At 40.3% G+C, this 15,888-nt stretch overlaps 1 protein-coding gene across 2 annotated transcripts in view; it reads left to right on the top strand.

Annotated features, from left to right (window-relative positions):
* ATMIN (ATM interactor) overlaps nt 1-11,714 on the top strand; it is a 13,987-nt gene extending 2,273 nt beyond the window's left edge. Inside the window, exons 2-4 of one of the 2 annotated variants that reach the window (XM_007452541.1) lie at nt 8,092-8,217; nt 8,795-8,994; nt 9,692-11,714. In XM_007452541.1, coding sequence (XP_007452603.1) covers nt 8,092-8,217; nt 8,795-8,994; nt 9,692-11,507 — 2,142 coding nt within the window. In that variant the 3' untranslated portion in view covers nt 11,508-11,714. Of the gene's footprint in view, nt 1-8,091; nt 8,218-8,794; nt 8,995-9,691 lie in introns of those variants that run through there. The other variant, XM_007452542.1, reaches the window with a different exon arrangement.
* Nucleotides 11,715-15,888: the final 4,174 nt, after the last annotated feature.

Genomic DNA, 15,888 nt, shown 5'->3' with positions numbered 1-15,888 from the left:
AGCAGGAATTAAAGAAACCTCACCCTGAACCATCGTTGTTTCTTCCATGTCAAACAGGCTCACTTTCCTGCCTTGTTCCGTCTTTCTAACCATGCAGCCCCTGAACATCTGCTGTCTTGGTGGAAAGGGGGTTCTTTTGTTTTAATGAAGGTAGCCTATGTGACAAAATAGCCATATCCGTATAGTGTTGCCCCAGTGTGGTGAATCTGTCCCTACAATTGGGAGCCAAGTAGTAGGCTCTTGAGTTCAAACATCACGCTTGACCCTTGAAGTTCTCAAAGTATTGGGAGGAGGAAGGGGGAAGAAGGAGGCCTAATAAGGACAAGAGCTGACTGGGAGCTCCCTGTGGCTTTGAAGGTGGGCTGCGTTTGGACCAGAGGCTCCACTAGCAGTCCAGTGTGCTCCTACGAGCCTTGAAGCGTGAGTGTATCTGCTTGGCAGATCTGCGTTGTATTCAATGGCAGTTTTTCCCTTTGTTCTCTTGGTTACGGCTACTTACATAATTCTAGTTTCTGTCCTAGTTGTTGTGTTTTTTTCTCCTAGATTATGATAATATATATATTTTTTTAAATTTATTTTATTTATTTATTTTTGGCTGCTTTGGGTCTTCATTGCTGCGCGCGGGCTTTCTCTAGTTGCGGCGAACGGGGTCTACTCTTCGTTGCAGTGCGCGGGCTTCTCACTGTGGTGGCTTCTCTTGTTGCGGAGCACGGGCTCTAGGGGCGCGGGCTTCAGTAGTTGTGGCTCGTGGGCTCAGTAATCGTGGCTCATGGGCCCTAGAGCACAGGCTCAGTAGTTGTGGCGCACGGCTTAGTTGCTCCACAGCATATGGGATCTTCCTGGACCAGGGCTCGAACCCGTGTCCCCTGCATTGACAGGCGGATTCTTAACCACTGCACCACCAGGGAAGCCCCTATGATAATATTTTATTCCTGTCCCCATTATTTGTTGTAAGTTTCTTATTTATTTCTAGTCTTCAGAAGATACCCTGCCCTCAATCAAATACTCCCTTCTTAGTGATTAACAAATCCTTCTGAAGGATGATGAATAAAAGTGGAGATAGAGTTGTAAGGTGTAAGGTACATGATACCTTTTGGTTTTATGTGGGTTCTTAAGATATATGTCTATATTCCATATCCTGTAAGTAAATCTGGAAATATCCTAGTCCAGCCTTGCCTACGAGGGGATCCATGGAGAAATGAAAGCTGGTGATTCAGGGAAAAGAAGAGTAGGAGTAAATGGGCATTTCTTGATTCTTTTATCCCTCACGTTTGAAAATAGTGAAGGGGACAGGGGCCCCCTTAAAGAACCTCTTATCCAGCAACACGTATTTTTAAAACATGGCTTAGTGGATTTTGTGTTATGTTCAGTCCAGGGGTTTGCTTTTAATGATTTGCCAGGAATTTTTTTTTTTTTTAAGGAAAGACAATGTTCCAAGTTGCTCTATAGATCATAGTTTACAAAGACTTCTAATTTTAAATTTACAATAAGACAACAACAAAGCAAACTACTTTTCTTCTTGGATGTTTTTCTGCGAAGGCAGAGAGATGCTAGAGTAACTATAATGCCTTTTCTTCTTTTTTTTTCCCCCAATTTGTGCCACAGTTCTTACACTCCTTTCCTTTTATCCTCTCTTCATCGGGGTCCTTCTTCTTGCTTTGCTTTTCTTCTCTTTGTTTACTTTTGTCCATCTTGTTTTTCAGTTATTTCCTCTCATAGGTTCTTTATCAAATTCTTTCACTTAAAATGTTTTATAAACAGGTACCCAAAAGGAACAAAAAGCATGAAGTATTTTTTGTCATTTTTTTGTTATGCACACAAAAGGCACAGTTAAAAAGTCTGCTAAGTTTTATTCTAGAATGTATATAGCACTTCAGAACAAAAACAGAACTTTCTTACTTCAGTTCATGTCTTATTGTGCCATTACCATTTCTTATTACTCCATTCTCATCTCAGAGCTTATTTTCTAAGGACAGGAATGGGAAGAAGGTCAGGAACTGGGGAAGAGAGGTGGTGATGGGGAGGACTGAGGAGTTGGCCCTCAGAAAGCAGGAAAGCGAACAGCGTCGGTTGTTTCCACACCTGTAATGACAGCAACAAGGAGATGTTGTTGATGTCCAATATGACTGCCTTTAGTGTCTCATCCTGGTGTGTGATACAGTTTTGACTTAGATGGCCACTTAAACATATTCAGTATAATGCCCCAAGTTTTTACTGAACATTTACTCTTTTTAAAACATTCCCAAGTGCAACAAAGTTATAAATATATTCCTCCTTTTGAAAAGGTTTGGGGAATTTTAAGTAATTCCATTAAATATAATAGAGGAATGACAGAAAAGAAGCATAGTTTGAAGCTATATAGTACAGGACTTTGGACGTCCCAGTGGCTAGAGGAATTTGGACTTGGGGAGTATTGGGGTGCCGTTGAAAATGTGTGAGTGAGATAATGTCATGATCAGAGGTATATTTTAGAAAGGTGAATGCGGCAAAGTGTGAATGAAAAAGAAATTGAAGGTCTAGGAATTAGTCAAGAGGTTAGTGACAAAGTCCAAACAGAGAGTCAGGAATACTTGAACTAATGATGGTAGCAGTGAGAAAGGAAACGCGAGGAGGTGGTAGGAGACATTTTTAAAGCATAACTGCCCAAACTTGGAAGCACCCAAGATGTCCTTCAGCAGGTGAATGGATAAATGAACAATGGCACATCCAGACAGGGGAATATTAGTCAGCACTAAAAAGAAATGAGCTATCAAGCCATGAAAAGACATGGAGGACCCTTACATGCATATTACCAAGTGAAAGAAGCCAATCTGAAAAGGCTACATACTGTATGATTCCAACTAAATGATATTCTGGAAAAAGCAAGACTACAGAGACAGTAAAAAAGATTAGTGGTTACCAGGGCTTAAGGGGAAAGGTGTCATGAATAGGTGGAGCACAGAGGATTTTTAGGAAAGTGAATATACTCTGTATGATATTATAACGATGGATAGCTGTCATTATACATTTGGCAAAACCCATAGAATGTGCAGCACGAATAGTGAACTCTAATAAAATCTATTTGACTTGGCTGATAATGATGTGTCAGTGTGGTTTCATCAATTGTAACAAATGTACCACTCTGGTGAGGAATGTTAATAGTGGAACAGGCTGTATTGCCGGGGGCCGGGGGAGGGGGAGGCACGCTACAGTGTATGGGAACTCTCTGTACTTTGCGCTCAATTTTGCTGTGAATCTAATAAAATTTCTCTTAAAAAATGAAGTTTATTAATATTTTAAAAAGTGAAGTGAACAGGTATATTGAGAACATGATAGGGAGTTTGAAAACGGATAATAAAAGGATTGCTAAGCAAATTGAAGTTGTATTAGAAGTAAGCATGGGGACTTCCCTGGTGGTCCAGTGGGCAAGACTCCGTGCTCCCAATGCAGGGGGCCCGGGGTTCGATCCCACATGCATGCCGCAACTGAGACCCGGTGCAGCCAAAATAAATAAAAATATATTTTTTAATTGTCCTAGCCTTAAAAAAAAAAAAAAAAAAGAATTTTAGAGCTTTCTTAATATTCTCTCCATATTTGATTTTTTCTTGCAGGTAACACTAGAAGGAAAATAATATGAGTTTAAAAGTATTTCATTTAAAAAAAGATGAACTGGTAAATGGGATGAGTTTGGTGATTGAGAGACAGTGTTGGTTGTCATTAAAGCTAGCAGAGGCCAGTGTTTCAATAAAAGCGGCATTTCAATCAGACTTTCACAAGGACAGTATTTTTTTGTTTTTTTGAGATGAATCCATAGATTTTTCTTTCTTTTTTTAATTGAAGTATAGTTGATTTACAATGTTGTGTTAATTTCTGCTGTACAGCAGAGTGATTCAGTTATATATACTTTTTATATATATATTATTTTCCATTATGGTTTATCACAGGATATTAAATATAGTTCCCTGTGCTATACAGTAGGACCTTGTTGTCTCTCCATTCTCTATATAATAGTTTGCATCTGCTAACCCCAAACTCCTAATCCATCCCTCCCCTACCCACCCTCCCCCTTGGCAACCACAAGTCTGTTCTCTATGTCTGTGAGTCCATGTCTATTTCATAGATAAATTCATTTGTGTCATATTTTAGATTCTACATATAAGTGATATCATATGGTATTTGTCTTTCTCTTTCTCACTTCACTTAGTATGATAATCTGTAGTTCCATCCATGTTGCTGCAAATGGCCTTTTTTTGTTCTTTTTTATGGCTGAGTAGGGTTCCACTGTGTGTGTACACACACACACACACACACACACACACACACACACACATCTTTATCCATTCATCTGTCAATGGACATTTAGATTGTTTCCATGTCTTGGCTATTGTGGATAGTGCTACTGTGAACATAGGGGTGCGTGTATCTTTTGGAATTATAGTTTTGTCTGGATATATGCCCATGAGTGGGATTGCTGGATCATATGGCAACTCTATTTTTAGCTTTTTGAGGAACCTCCATACTGTTTTCCACTGTGGCTGCACCAACTTACATTCCCACCAAGAGTGTAGGAGGGTTCCGTTTTCTCCACACCCTCTCCAGCATTTGTTATTTGTAGACTTTTGGTGATGGCCGTTCTGACTGGTGTGAGGTGGTACCTCATTGTAGTTTTGATTTGTATTTCTGTAATAATTAGCAATGTTGAGCATATTTTCATGTGCCTGTTGGCCATCTGTCTTCTTTGGAGAAATGTCTGTTTAGTTCTTCTGCCCATTTTTCGATTGGGTTGTTTTTGTTGTTGTTGAGTTGAATGAGCTGTTTGTATGTTTTGGAGATTAAGCCCGTGTCCGTCCGTCTTTGCATCATCTGCAAATATCTTCTCCCATTCTGTAGGTTGTCTTTTTGTTTTGTTTATGGTTTCCTTTGCTGTGCAAAAGCTTGTAAGGTTGATTAGGTCCCACTTGTTTATTTTTGCTTTTATTTCTGTTGCCACAAGGACAGTATTTAATATAAAGTACTAGTTTAGATTAGCTTATTGGCCTTAAGTTGGTTGGCAGAAAGCAAAAGAAGCAACAAAAATCTCCACAGCTGATAACTAGTAGCTGTAATAATTAATTGAGTGATTATATGATAAGCACTGTTCTAAGTCTCTTAAATTATTCACTAAATCCTCACAACCCTGAGGTAGATCGTACTATCATGCCTACTTCACAAATAAGGAAACCACGACAGTTAAGTTTTTCAAGGTCACAGGAAAGGAGCAACGTAGAGAATTCCATATTCCAGAACCCATGGGTTTAACCACTGCACCATGGTTCTTAAGCTAGGCTACACACTGGGATCATCAGGGGAGATTTTTAAACCAAATACCAAACCAAATACCAAACCCACCCAAAACTAATTATATCATTACCTGGGACTGGGACCAGGCACAGGTATTTTTTTTTAACGCCTCAAGTGATTTTTCACAGGCCGCTAGATTTGAGAGCTGCTGCCCGACACTGGACTGCCTTTCTAAAAGTGCTCTGCCTTTAGTGTGCATTCTAAAGCATGAAAACAGTACCAAGAGGTGTATAAATTAGTTTCTGCCCTTAAGAAATTTAGTTGAGGAGACAGGAATTCTAGAAGAAAATGATAGTTTACAAGTTAAGTTAGCTGCTACCTTGGAATTCAGACAAGGAATAGATCTGGGTGGTGAACAGAACAAGGGAGTGCTATTTATTGAGAATGTGAGCGGGCTCCATGCCAATCCAGTACTAGATAATCCTGAGAGTTAACTATTCTCTCTGTTTTTGAAATGAGCAAACTGGCTCAGAGATTAAATAACCTGTCTAAAGTCATGTGCCTAATCAGTGGTGGAAATGGCTCACAGGCCTCTCCATGCCGTGCCCTCTTCCCACCTTTGCATTCTGCCTGAACGGAGACAGTCATCTGAGAGTGGCTGTAGAAGGTGGAAATGGAAGTGGGAAGAGTGTTAGGCTGAGCAGGGGAGTATATGAAAAGGGAACAGAAAAAGGTATGGTTATAATGGTAGATTGGAGGCATAATGAGGAGATGGGATTTTATTTTATTTTATTTATTTATTTATAAATTTTATTTATTTATTTATTTATTTTTGGCTGTGTTGGGTCTTTTGTTGCTGCGCGCGGGCTTTCTCTAGCTGCAGCGAGCAGGGGCCACCCTACATTGCGGTGCACGGGCTTCTTATTGCAGTGGCTTCTCTCGTTGTGGAGCACAGGCTTTAGGCACGCAGGCTTCAGTAGTCGTGGCATGCAGGCTCAGTAGTTGTGGCTCGCGAGCTCCAGAGCACAGACTCAGGAGCTGTGGCACCCAGGCTTAGTTGCTCCGCGGCACGTGGGATCCTCCCAGACCAGGGCTCGCACCCGCATCCCCTGCATTGGCAGGTGGACTCCTAACCACTGCACCACTAGGGAAGTCCCGGGATTTTATTTTATGTGCCTTTTTTAAAAAAATAGTATTTGGTGATATATACAAATAATTTTTTGGAATGTCAAATTTGTTCTGACATTAGAAGAGGAAGGAAAATTATTTAGGAAACCATTTAAATAATCCAAATGAATATGAGTATCTAGACAGTGTAGTGCAATAGGATTATAAAAAGATGGACCAAGGTAGAAGACATGGAGGAATAACTGACTACATTTGATATCATTGAGAGATAAATTACATTGTTTAAAAATGAAACAAGAATAGCTTCTTTTCCTCTCTACATGAGTGGACACAGACTCAACAAGATCAACATGTTCCTCTTGAGATCCAGTAGGAAAGCAAATGGAGGGAGTCCTAGCCGCACCATTATTCGTTTCTTCTCTAGATGCACACTGATGGAAGCGGAGGAGGTGGGCGTGTTCCAAAAGTAGTGAATCCTTTCCCATCACAGCACCTAAGGACTAAAACGTCTAGGTGCTACAGCGGTAGCTGAGGCCTGAGCACGTGTCCAGTTGTTTCCACCTGTAGTAGGGAGGTCCTTCCCCACCCCAACCCTCCATCCACACACCTCCCTCTGGGGCCAGCTGGGGGTTGCCAGATAAGAATTATACTGGAGGTCATAGGTTTCTCATTCCTGAGGTATATGGGCTCATCAAGGGCAACAAGACAGCACTTTAAGCTAAATTAACTCACCAGTTATTTTAAAATTCCCAGCCAAAAAGTCAATCACATACTTAATTAGAAAGGATTACTAGGATGAGTTAATATATATAAAGTGCTTAGAACAGTGCCTGCCACGGTAGTAAAAGCTATATTAGCACTGGCCATTATAATGATTACTGAATTTCAAACAGAGCATGGTGCCTATATTCACGCTACTGTATAAAAGTTGTGTTAACTAGCTTTAGCTACTTTAGGGGGCATTGTGGTGATCAGAGAAAGTCACAGTTCTCTTTATCAGGAAGACTAGATCATAGTCAGGTTTTTTTCAGAGACTGACACTAATTCAGTGGGGGTGGGATAAAAAAGAAAGGGAGACTTAAGGATGATACCAGGTCTTGAGCCTGAGAAACTATAAATATACCACTTAACGATTAGAGAAGCTGGCTTGAAGGGCAGAGATTTTTAAGTCTAGAAGGAGTGCTAAAGGAATGGATAGAAGATTTTTAAACAATATAGTTGGTTTTTGTTTATTTTGTTTTGAAAAATTTTAACAGATTCATTGAGCTATAGTTTACACGATATAATTTACCCATTTTAAGTTAATGATTCAGTTACTTTTTAGTAGATTTACAGTTGTGCAACCATCACCACAATCCCAAATTTTAGAACATTTTCATCACCCTAAAAAGATCCCTTGTGCACATCTTTACTTATTCCTTGTTATCACTCCCTGCTTGTTCTGTTGGGGTTTTTTTGTTGTTGTTTTCTGTTTTTTGCGGTACGCGGGCCTCTCACTGTTGTGGCCTCTCCCGTTGCGGAGCGCAGGCTCAGCGTCCATGGCTCACGGGCCCAGCCGCTCTGTGGCATGTGGGATCTTCCTGGACCAGGGCACGTACCCGTGTCCCCTGCATCGGCAGGCGGACTCTCAACCACTGCGCCACCAGGGAAGCCCATCTGTTGGTTTTTTGAAGATAATTATTTAAAGTAATTTTTCTTTTGCAGGATGGCATAGTGAATCCAACAATAAGAAAAGATTTGAAAACTGTACCAAAATTCTACTGTTGTCCAATTGAAGGATGCCCTAGAGGCCCTGACAGACCATTTTCTCAATTTTCTCTCGTAAAACAGGTATTTTACTTGTCTTTAAGTATACTTCTCTGAGGATGAAATGCAGATGTCATAAACCTCATGTATTCTAATTACTTACCAATCATAACTAGAGAATTGAGCAGAAAGCTGCTTGTAAGGACAGCCACCCAAGTCTCCCACTTGGGGAAAAAATGAGTAGGGTGTAAGTGAAGGAGACATGGCTTGTTCTGGAGGGGAAGTTGTCCAGAAGTGGATTTGGAAAGAAAAGAAGACCAAGTCAGCAAAGTATGATAAACTGTACTTCCAGATCTCTTGTGTGAATCTGCTTGCTTTCAAGGTCAGAGGAGCAAAAGCACAAAGGAGATGTTATCCCAAGGGATTAAGAAACTGCAGGGAAAAGAATAATTTCAGAAGCAGCTGTCTTAGGAGGGAGGGTCGCAGGCAGTGGAGAAAGAGATGATTCTGGACCGGAAGAGTTGCCTGCTTTTACTTTCTTTTGATTTGCACTGATATATTGTATCATGTAAAATCATTGTTAATTTGGGTATGTTGATGGTTTTTTAAATGTTTTGAGCAGTTGCAGTTTTTCATTTTAGTCCTTTTGTGTTCTTCCTAGCACTTTATGAAAATGCATGCTGAAAAGAAGCATAAATGTAGTAAGTGCAGCAATTCATATGGCACTGAGTGGGACTTGAAAAGGCATGCAGAGGATTGTGGTAAGACCTTCCAGTGCACATGTGGCTGTCCCTATGCCAGCAGGACTGCATTACAGTCCCACATCTACCGAACTGGCCATGAGATCCCTGCAGAACACAGGTAAAGGGGAAAAAATGGTGGCCCAAAAGCCAATAGCTGTGGGAAGATTTTCAAATGAAACTTCCTGTAGAGCCATTAGTGTGGGGAGAAAGGAGGAATGGCAGAGAAAAGATGTGACATGAAGAAGGGAACTTTTGGAAATGGCAGCAGTACTAGCAAATGATCCACATCTACTTGACCCAACTGTTTTTCCTTATTCTTTCACCAGCTCCTTTTGAGAATCCCTTAATTATTCCCAACTGAAAATCTATTGGGTTTTCAATTCTTCAAAAACTTCCAGCGTTTTCTGTTAGAGGGATACTAGATTGTTGAAGAGTTTTTTATCATGAAACTGTGCTTCATTTGAAAGGTCATATTTATATTTGGACTAAGAGCTTCCTACTTTAGAAATGATAATAGTTGTGTTATATAATCTGTTAGCTTCCTGATGCTTACGGATCTAAGCTGAGTTCTGGTACTTAGCACTTTACCCAAAAAAAGGTGTGCTTCCCTGTTTGCATGTTTCTGAACTTCTACCTACCATATATTGATAATAGGCTGAGTTACAAAAGAAGGGATTTCGCTTCCCTGGGTTGAATCTGACCTCTGCTGTAGATATGGGAAATAGAATTTGTAAGTGAAGATACAGTGCCAGGGTTGATGAAGAAAACTGCAGTTTAAAATTGTTTTTCTCTTTTTACTCTGTCATTGTTTTCAGGGATCCACCTAGTAAGAAAAGGAAAATGGAAAACTGCCTGCACAACCAGAAGTTGTCCAGTAAGACTGTTGAATTGCTGAGCAACCAAGCAACCCCAAGACCAGATGCTCAAGAACTAGAAACTTCAGAAATAAAGCTAGTGGCTTCGTTTGAAGATTCTTGCAGCTCTAATGCCAGAAAGCAGACTCTTCCAACACCTCCAAGGTATCCTCAGAAGTTGCTTTTACCAAAGCCCAAAGTGGCTTTGGTTAAACTCCCCGTTATGCAGCTTTCTCCTGTGCCTGTCTTTGTGCCTACAGCCGACTCCTCAGCCCAGCCTGTGGTGTTGGGTGTCGATCATCAGGGCTCTGCCCACGGTGCTGTGCACTTACTGCCCTTGTCCGTCGGAACCCTGATCCTCGGCCTAGATTCGGAGGCTTGCTCTCTCAAGGAGAGCCTCCCTCTTTCAAAGATTGTAAATCCTGTTGCTGTTGAGCCAATTAGCACAGGTGTTCAAGTGAACTTGGGTAAAAGTCCATCTAACCCTTTACAAGAACTAGGGAACACATGTCAGAAGAACAGCATTTCTTCAATCAATGTACAGACAGAACTGTCTTATACCACACAACACTTTATACCATCTGCAGAGTGGGCTAGCCCTGATTCCTCTGTGTCATCTTGTTCTCAAACTGATTTGACATTTGGTTCTCAAGTTTCCCTTCCCATTAGTGTTCATACTCAAACTTTTTTGCCCAGTTCTAAGGTAACCTCATCTATAGCAGCTCAGACTGATGTGTTTATAGATGCCAGTTTCCAGTCAGGTGGGATCTCCAGAGAAACTCAGACCAGTGGAATGCAAAGTCCAACCGATGATCGAGTACAGATGGACCAAGCTGTAATGTGTGGAGACATTTTTGAGAGTGTCCATTCGTCATATGGTGTTTCTACAGACAGTATTATAAGCAGCAGCTTAGTAGCAGAGACTGTGACTCATGGTTTGTTACCTCAGAACCACCCTAAAACTTTAAATCAAGATATTGAGAAATCTGCACCAATTATAAACTTCAGTGCACAGAATAATAGTATACTTTCTTCACAGAATATGACAGATAATCAGACCCAAACCATAGATTTATTAAGTGATATAGAAAACATCTTGTCAAGTAATCTGCCCGGTCAGACACTGGACAATCGTAGTCTTTTGTCTGACACAAATACTGGACCTGACACCCAGCTCCCATCTGGCCCAACCCCGAATCCTGCAATTGATTTTGATATTGAAGAGTTCTTTTCGGCCTCAAATATCCAGACTCAAACTGAAGAGAGTGAGCTTAGCACCATGACCACGGAGCCAGTCTTGGAATCCCTGGACATAGAGACCCAAACTGACTTCTTACTTGCAGATGCCTGTGCCCAGTCCTACAGCTGTAGGGGAAATTCTAACTTCTTAGCCCTTGAAATGTTTGACACGCAGACACAGACGGACCTGAACTTCTTTTTAGACAGTAGCCCTCATCTGCCTCTGGGAAGTATTCTGAAACACTCCAGCTTTTCCATGAGTACTGATTCATCTGACACAGAGACCCAAACTGAAGGAATCTCCACCGCTAAAAACCTACCTGCTCTAGAAAGCAAAGTTCAGTTGAACAGTGCAGAAACACAGACCATGAATTCTGGCTTTGAAACTTTGGGGAGCTTATTCTTCACCAGCAATGAAACTCAAACAGCAATGGATGACTTTCTTCTGGCCGATTTGGCCTGGAACACGATGGAATCTCAGTTCAGCTCTGTTGAAACCCAGACATGTGCAGAACTACACCCAGTCTCCAGCTTCTGAAAGTGGAATCCACATGGGGGATGGCATTTACAGTTGGTTCCCTTCTGGATTTAGAAGATGGAGAATGGGGACAACAGTGTTAACTCTATTGAATGTACTTGATGATACAGTAACTTCGATTATCTGAGGTTCTTTGCCTTTTGTACTGTAAACATGAAATTTGTGTAAAAATGTGTGAGTGTATTATAAAGTATAAGATGTTGATCTAACAAGAATTGTTTTTGTGTTGCCTACGTTTGCCCTTTCAATGTAGTCTTCCCTTCTTAAAAAAAAAATGTATTTCACATCTTTAAAACCCATCTAGCCATTTAGCTGAAGCCAAGCTCAGCAGGACTAGGGTACAAACTTTTCAAACCTTCAAAACACTTTAGTCAAAGTATGACTTACTTAAATTGCACCTAAAATACTTTTGCCAGTGCTTGTTAGAAATTCCTGTGTCCCAATGATGTCTAAAGAAGTCTGATGCTGTACCATCAGATTTAAACACCAACAGCTTCATCTGCTTTGACATCTTACTCTCCCGATTTGAAGACACAAAGGAAACTACACTTGTCTTTAGCTTTTGAGACAATTTTCATATAGTCAATGCCATCCCTCCTCTACGTGAACTCTTACTGATTCCGACGTTAAGTGTATAGTACTTTCCTCACAAGACGTGTTGCTGTAAAATTATTGCTTAAAGAAGTAGCAGCAAGCACTTAGTGTAAATAGTGATCCTTTCAGTCTAAGTGACAGTAAGTCACCCCGACTATGGAAATGCTGGGCTGGGAAATCATGCCTGTTAGCCCAGACTGGAGTGTGTCCTACGAGCATCTCTCCTACTCTCTACAGAAGGCCAGGACGGCGCTCCAGAGCTGCTCCTCAAAGCTCACCCACCAGCTGAGTCTGAGTTTTGTCTCTCTAAATGTTTAAAAAAAAATAACAGGGCTTCCCTGGTGGCGCAGTGCTTGAGAGTCCGCCTGCCGATGCAGAAGACGCGGGTTCGTGCCCCGTTTCGGGAAGATCCCACATGCCGCGGAGCGGCTGGGCCCGTGAGCCATGGCCACTGAGCCTGCGCGTCCGGAGCCTGTGCTCCGCAAATGGGAGAGGCCACAACAGTGAGAGGCCCGCATAACGCAAGGAAAAAAAAAAAAAAACATAAGGAGAAAAGGACATTCCCCCCTAAATTTCAATAGTTTGCATAAGCTTGATAGGGCAAGAGTGCAATCAGCAGCTATTTTAAAGTGAATCTTGTTTTCATCCACCTCTCATTTTTTCCTTAAATGAGGAAACACATTGGTCTAGCAAGGATAGTATTTGTGCCTTGAGGATAGCAATTATAGAATAGATCCATCTAAAGTATGGCGTTCTGCATTTTGTTGCTTTGTTTGTGTGGAGAGGGTAATACCAAACAGTCTTCAAAGAAAATGAGGTGAAGACCAAGTGCTTCAATAATCAAGAACATCTGTGTTTTGAGATGGGTGTGTGGTTAAGTATGCTTTTGGAGTTTTCTGTATTTAGGAGATTCTGAGTTCTTGATTGTTGGCCAACTTTCAGGCAAGTAAAAATCAGTGCAGTCTGTAAATTTTTCCGAGTTTACCCAGAAAAATGCTCTGTTCTTTCTGTGGCACGTGCTTATGCTGCTGAAGGCTAAATCCTCAAAATGAAACCTAAGGAGGGACTAAGAATTCATTAAAGTAACTCAGTGGTGTTGCTACTAATTCCTATCCTGTAGAAGAATTATTGGTAGTGGATAAATAACATATCCTGAGTAGAGGAGCTCAATCTGATTGATAGATACAAGTTTGCTTTGGTCACAGTTGCCTATGAATATGGTTTTCAAAACAAACATAAAGCCTTAACTTAGAATTTCATTATGTTTTAGAATCATCACTGCCTTAATGTTCAAACATCTATTTAAGTTCTCCTAATAAGGAGAAATGCATGTTTGTTTATGGCTTTTTGTAAATATATATGCAGCGATCTATGGCTTTAAAAACATTCTGTGTTTCTGTGACAGTGTTTGTTAATCCAGCCAATAGAGTTATTTGCAGAAAAATGGAGCATGTAATAGTTCTTCATGTACAAGTAAGAACTGTTTCCCCCCAAAACCTTAGTTACCTGAATTGTTCTAAGATTATTTGTAAAATCTGAAACTCAGTGATTAAAGAGAAGTGAGAATTCTACCTTTTGTGTGAATTCTTCAGCATATTCATAATGTGACTTCGTTGCCTTAACTTTTCACAAACTCATCATCGTCTGAAAGTCACACGATGAAATGACTGTGCCTAGTTATTTCCATTACTGTCTTACCTTTGTTCATGAAAATATGCTAACAATTTTCCTAGTAGAAAATGAAAAGACATTCCATTACCAAAACTTCTGGTTTTTTTGGGCCGCGCCATGCAGCTTGTGGGATCTTAGGTCCCTGACCAGGGATTGAACCTGGGCCCTCAGCAGTGAGAGCACAGAGTCCTAACCACTGGACTGCCAGGGAATTCCCAAAGCTGCTCTTTTTGATGTAAAGTTTTTATTTTGATAAAGACTGCCCCTATGATTTAAGTTTTGGGAAAATTTTTTCAAAGGAAATTTGAAAAAATAATTTCAAAGGAAATTACTCTGATTCATTTTTCATCCAAATGTCACCATTTCATAATGGGGTGTCTTTTATCTTTGTAAGTAATATGGTTCTGGCTTAAGAGCAAAAATAAGAGGGTAGGACTATGACTAGTTCTTTGCTCATAGTCACTAATTGCAGGAAAGCCCAATCAGTGTGTTTGATTCCCTTTAGATAAAGGGAAATAAAAGTAGAAAATTTTTATAGATTTACCTGAAAGATGCAGAGTAAGGTTTGCAGCTACTTTTTTTTTTTGGCTGTGTTGGGTCTTCGTTGTTGCTAGCAGGCTTTCTCTAGTTCTGGAGAGCGGGGGCTTCTCTTGTTGTGGAGCACAGGCTCTGGGCACGTGGGCTTCAGTAGTTGTGGTTTGCGGGCTCTAGAGCTCAGGCTCAATAGTGTGGCGCACGGGCTTAGCTGCTCCAGGGCATGTGGGATCTTCCCAGATCAGGGCTCGAACCCCTGTCCCCTGCATTGGCAGGTGGATTCTTAACCACTGCGCCACCAGGGACGTGCCAGTTTGCAGCTACTTTTGATTGGAAGAAAATGTATCAGTGTCAGGCTAGTTGTGAAGTTGAGTTGTTTAATGACAGGATGATATTTTCATGTAATCCTTTACAGTCTCAATTTTAGAATGCTTATCTTAGTCCCAGTCCAAACTTATTATCTAATATTGACTCTGAAGAGTACTTACTATCGTGTATACTTAAAGAAATGCTTCTCAGACTTGTTTTCAGAAGGCTCTTTAATAAAGAGTAGGAGGAACATGTAACTTTGGGGCATTTAGGAATGAAGGCTTTGAAGTCTCAAGTATTATGCAGTTTTTTTTTCCTTATATCTCAGTATATGTGTGTGTTCTCACCTGAAGTGTGTTAAAGTGCCACAGATTAGATTCGACACTAGGAGAGGACACGTCATTCTGTTGGCTTAAATGGCATGAATTTAATCTAGTTTTTTCAGCAAGATGTCGGTTAGTCTAATGTTCTTATAGTCAAGAAGTCGACTAAATACCATTGTTTTGCAATGCTTAAATCCAAAGGGTTCTCTCAATTGTGTGAACTGTATTTATTAACAGACACACTGATACACTAGTTTACATATCGAGAGAAGCAGGCTAAAGAGCAGATGGAAAGGCCTCTCAGTTGTTGATGTCCTCAAATTAACACATTTGGGCACTGTATTTTAAAAGTATGCATGTTTGAAAGGAGCAAGTGTCCGAAGTACCTGAATGAATAAGAGCATTGTCTATAATACTGAAACTGAAAGAGGGCTAGTATTCATTCAGTTCTTTCAACTTCAGAAAAAATCTAAATTTATATATTGCCTTACTAATAACTAACAAAATAAACACATTTGTAACTTTGTTCTAAATCCACAAAATCAGGAATAGTGAAGGTTGTCATAGGAGAAACTCGTGGTCAAGGCCCTTCCATTAACTTTTGGTTCTTTACCATCAAGCAAGTTAATATTACAGGTCATAAAGGCTACAAAAAAGAAACAACAAAATTAAATAATATTCCTTTTTAGTTTATCAGTGAAATAGTCAAATATTTCAGAAAATAAAAAATGTTTAAAAAAATATATCTCCATGGTGACTTTTTTATTCTCAAAAATATATATGTTACCTATGTGAACAAAGACTTTTTTTTTTTTTTTTGGCCTAAAGGAGTGAGCTGATTAGCATATTATGTGTCAGTAAGACCTTGTTCCAAGTTTGGCATCTTATTGCTTTTGCTTGCAGCTTTTTACTCTTTGCTTTCTGGTGATCTAGTGCTTTTTCCATGTCCT

This window comes from Lipotes vexillifer, unplaced genomic scaffold (genome assembly GCF_000442215.2).
Source record: "Lipotes vexillifer unplaced genomic scaffold, Lipotes_vexillifer_v1.1 scaffold443, whole genome shotgun sequence".
Taxonomy (NCBI): domain Eukaryota; kingdom Metazoa; phylum Chordata; class Mammalia; order Artiodactyla; family Lipotidae; genus Lipotes; species Lipotes vexillifer.
This window is presented reverse-complemented; position numbering and strand designations above follow the sequence as displayed.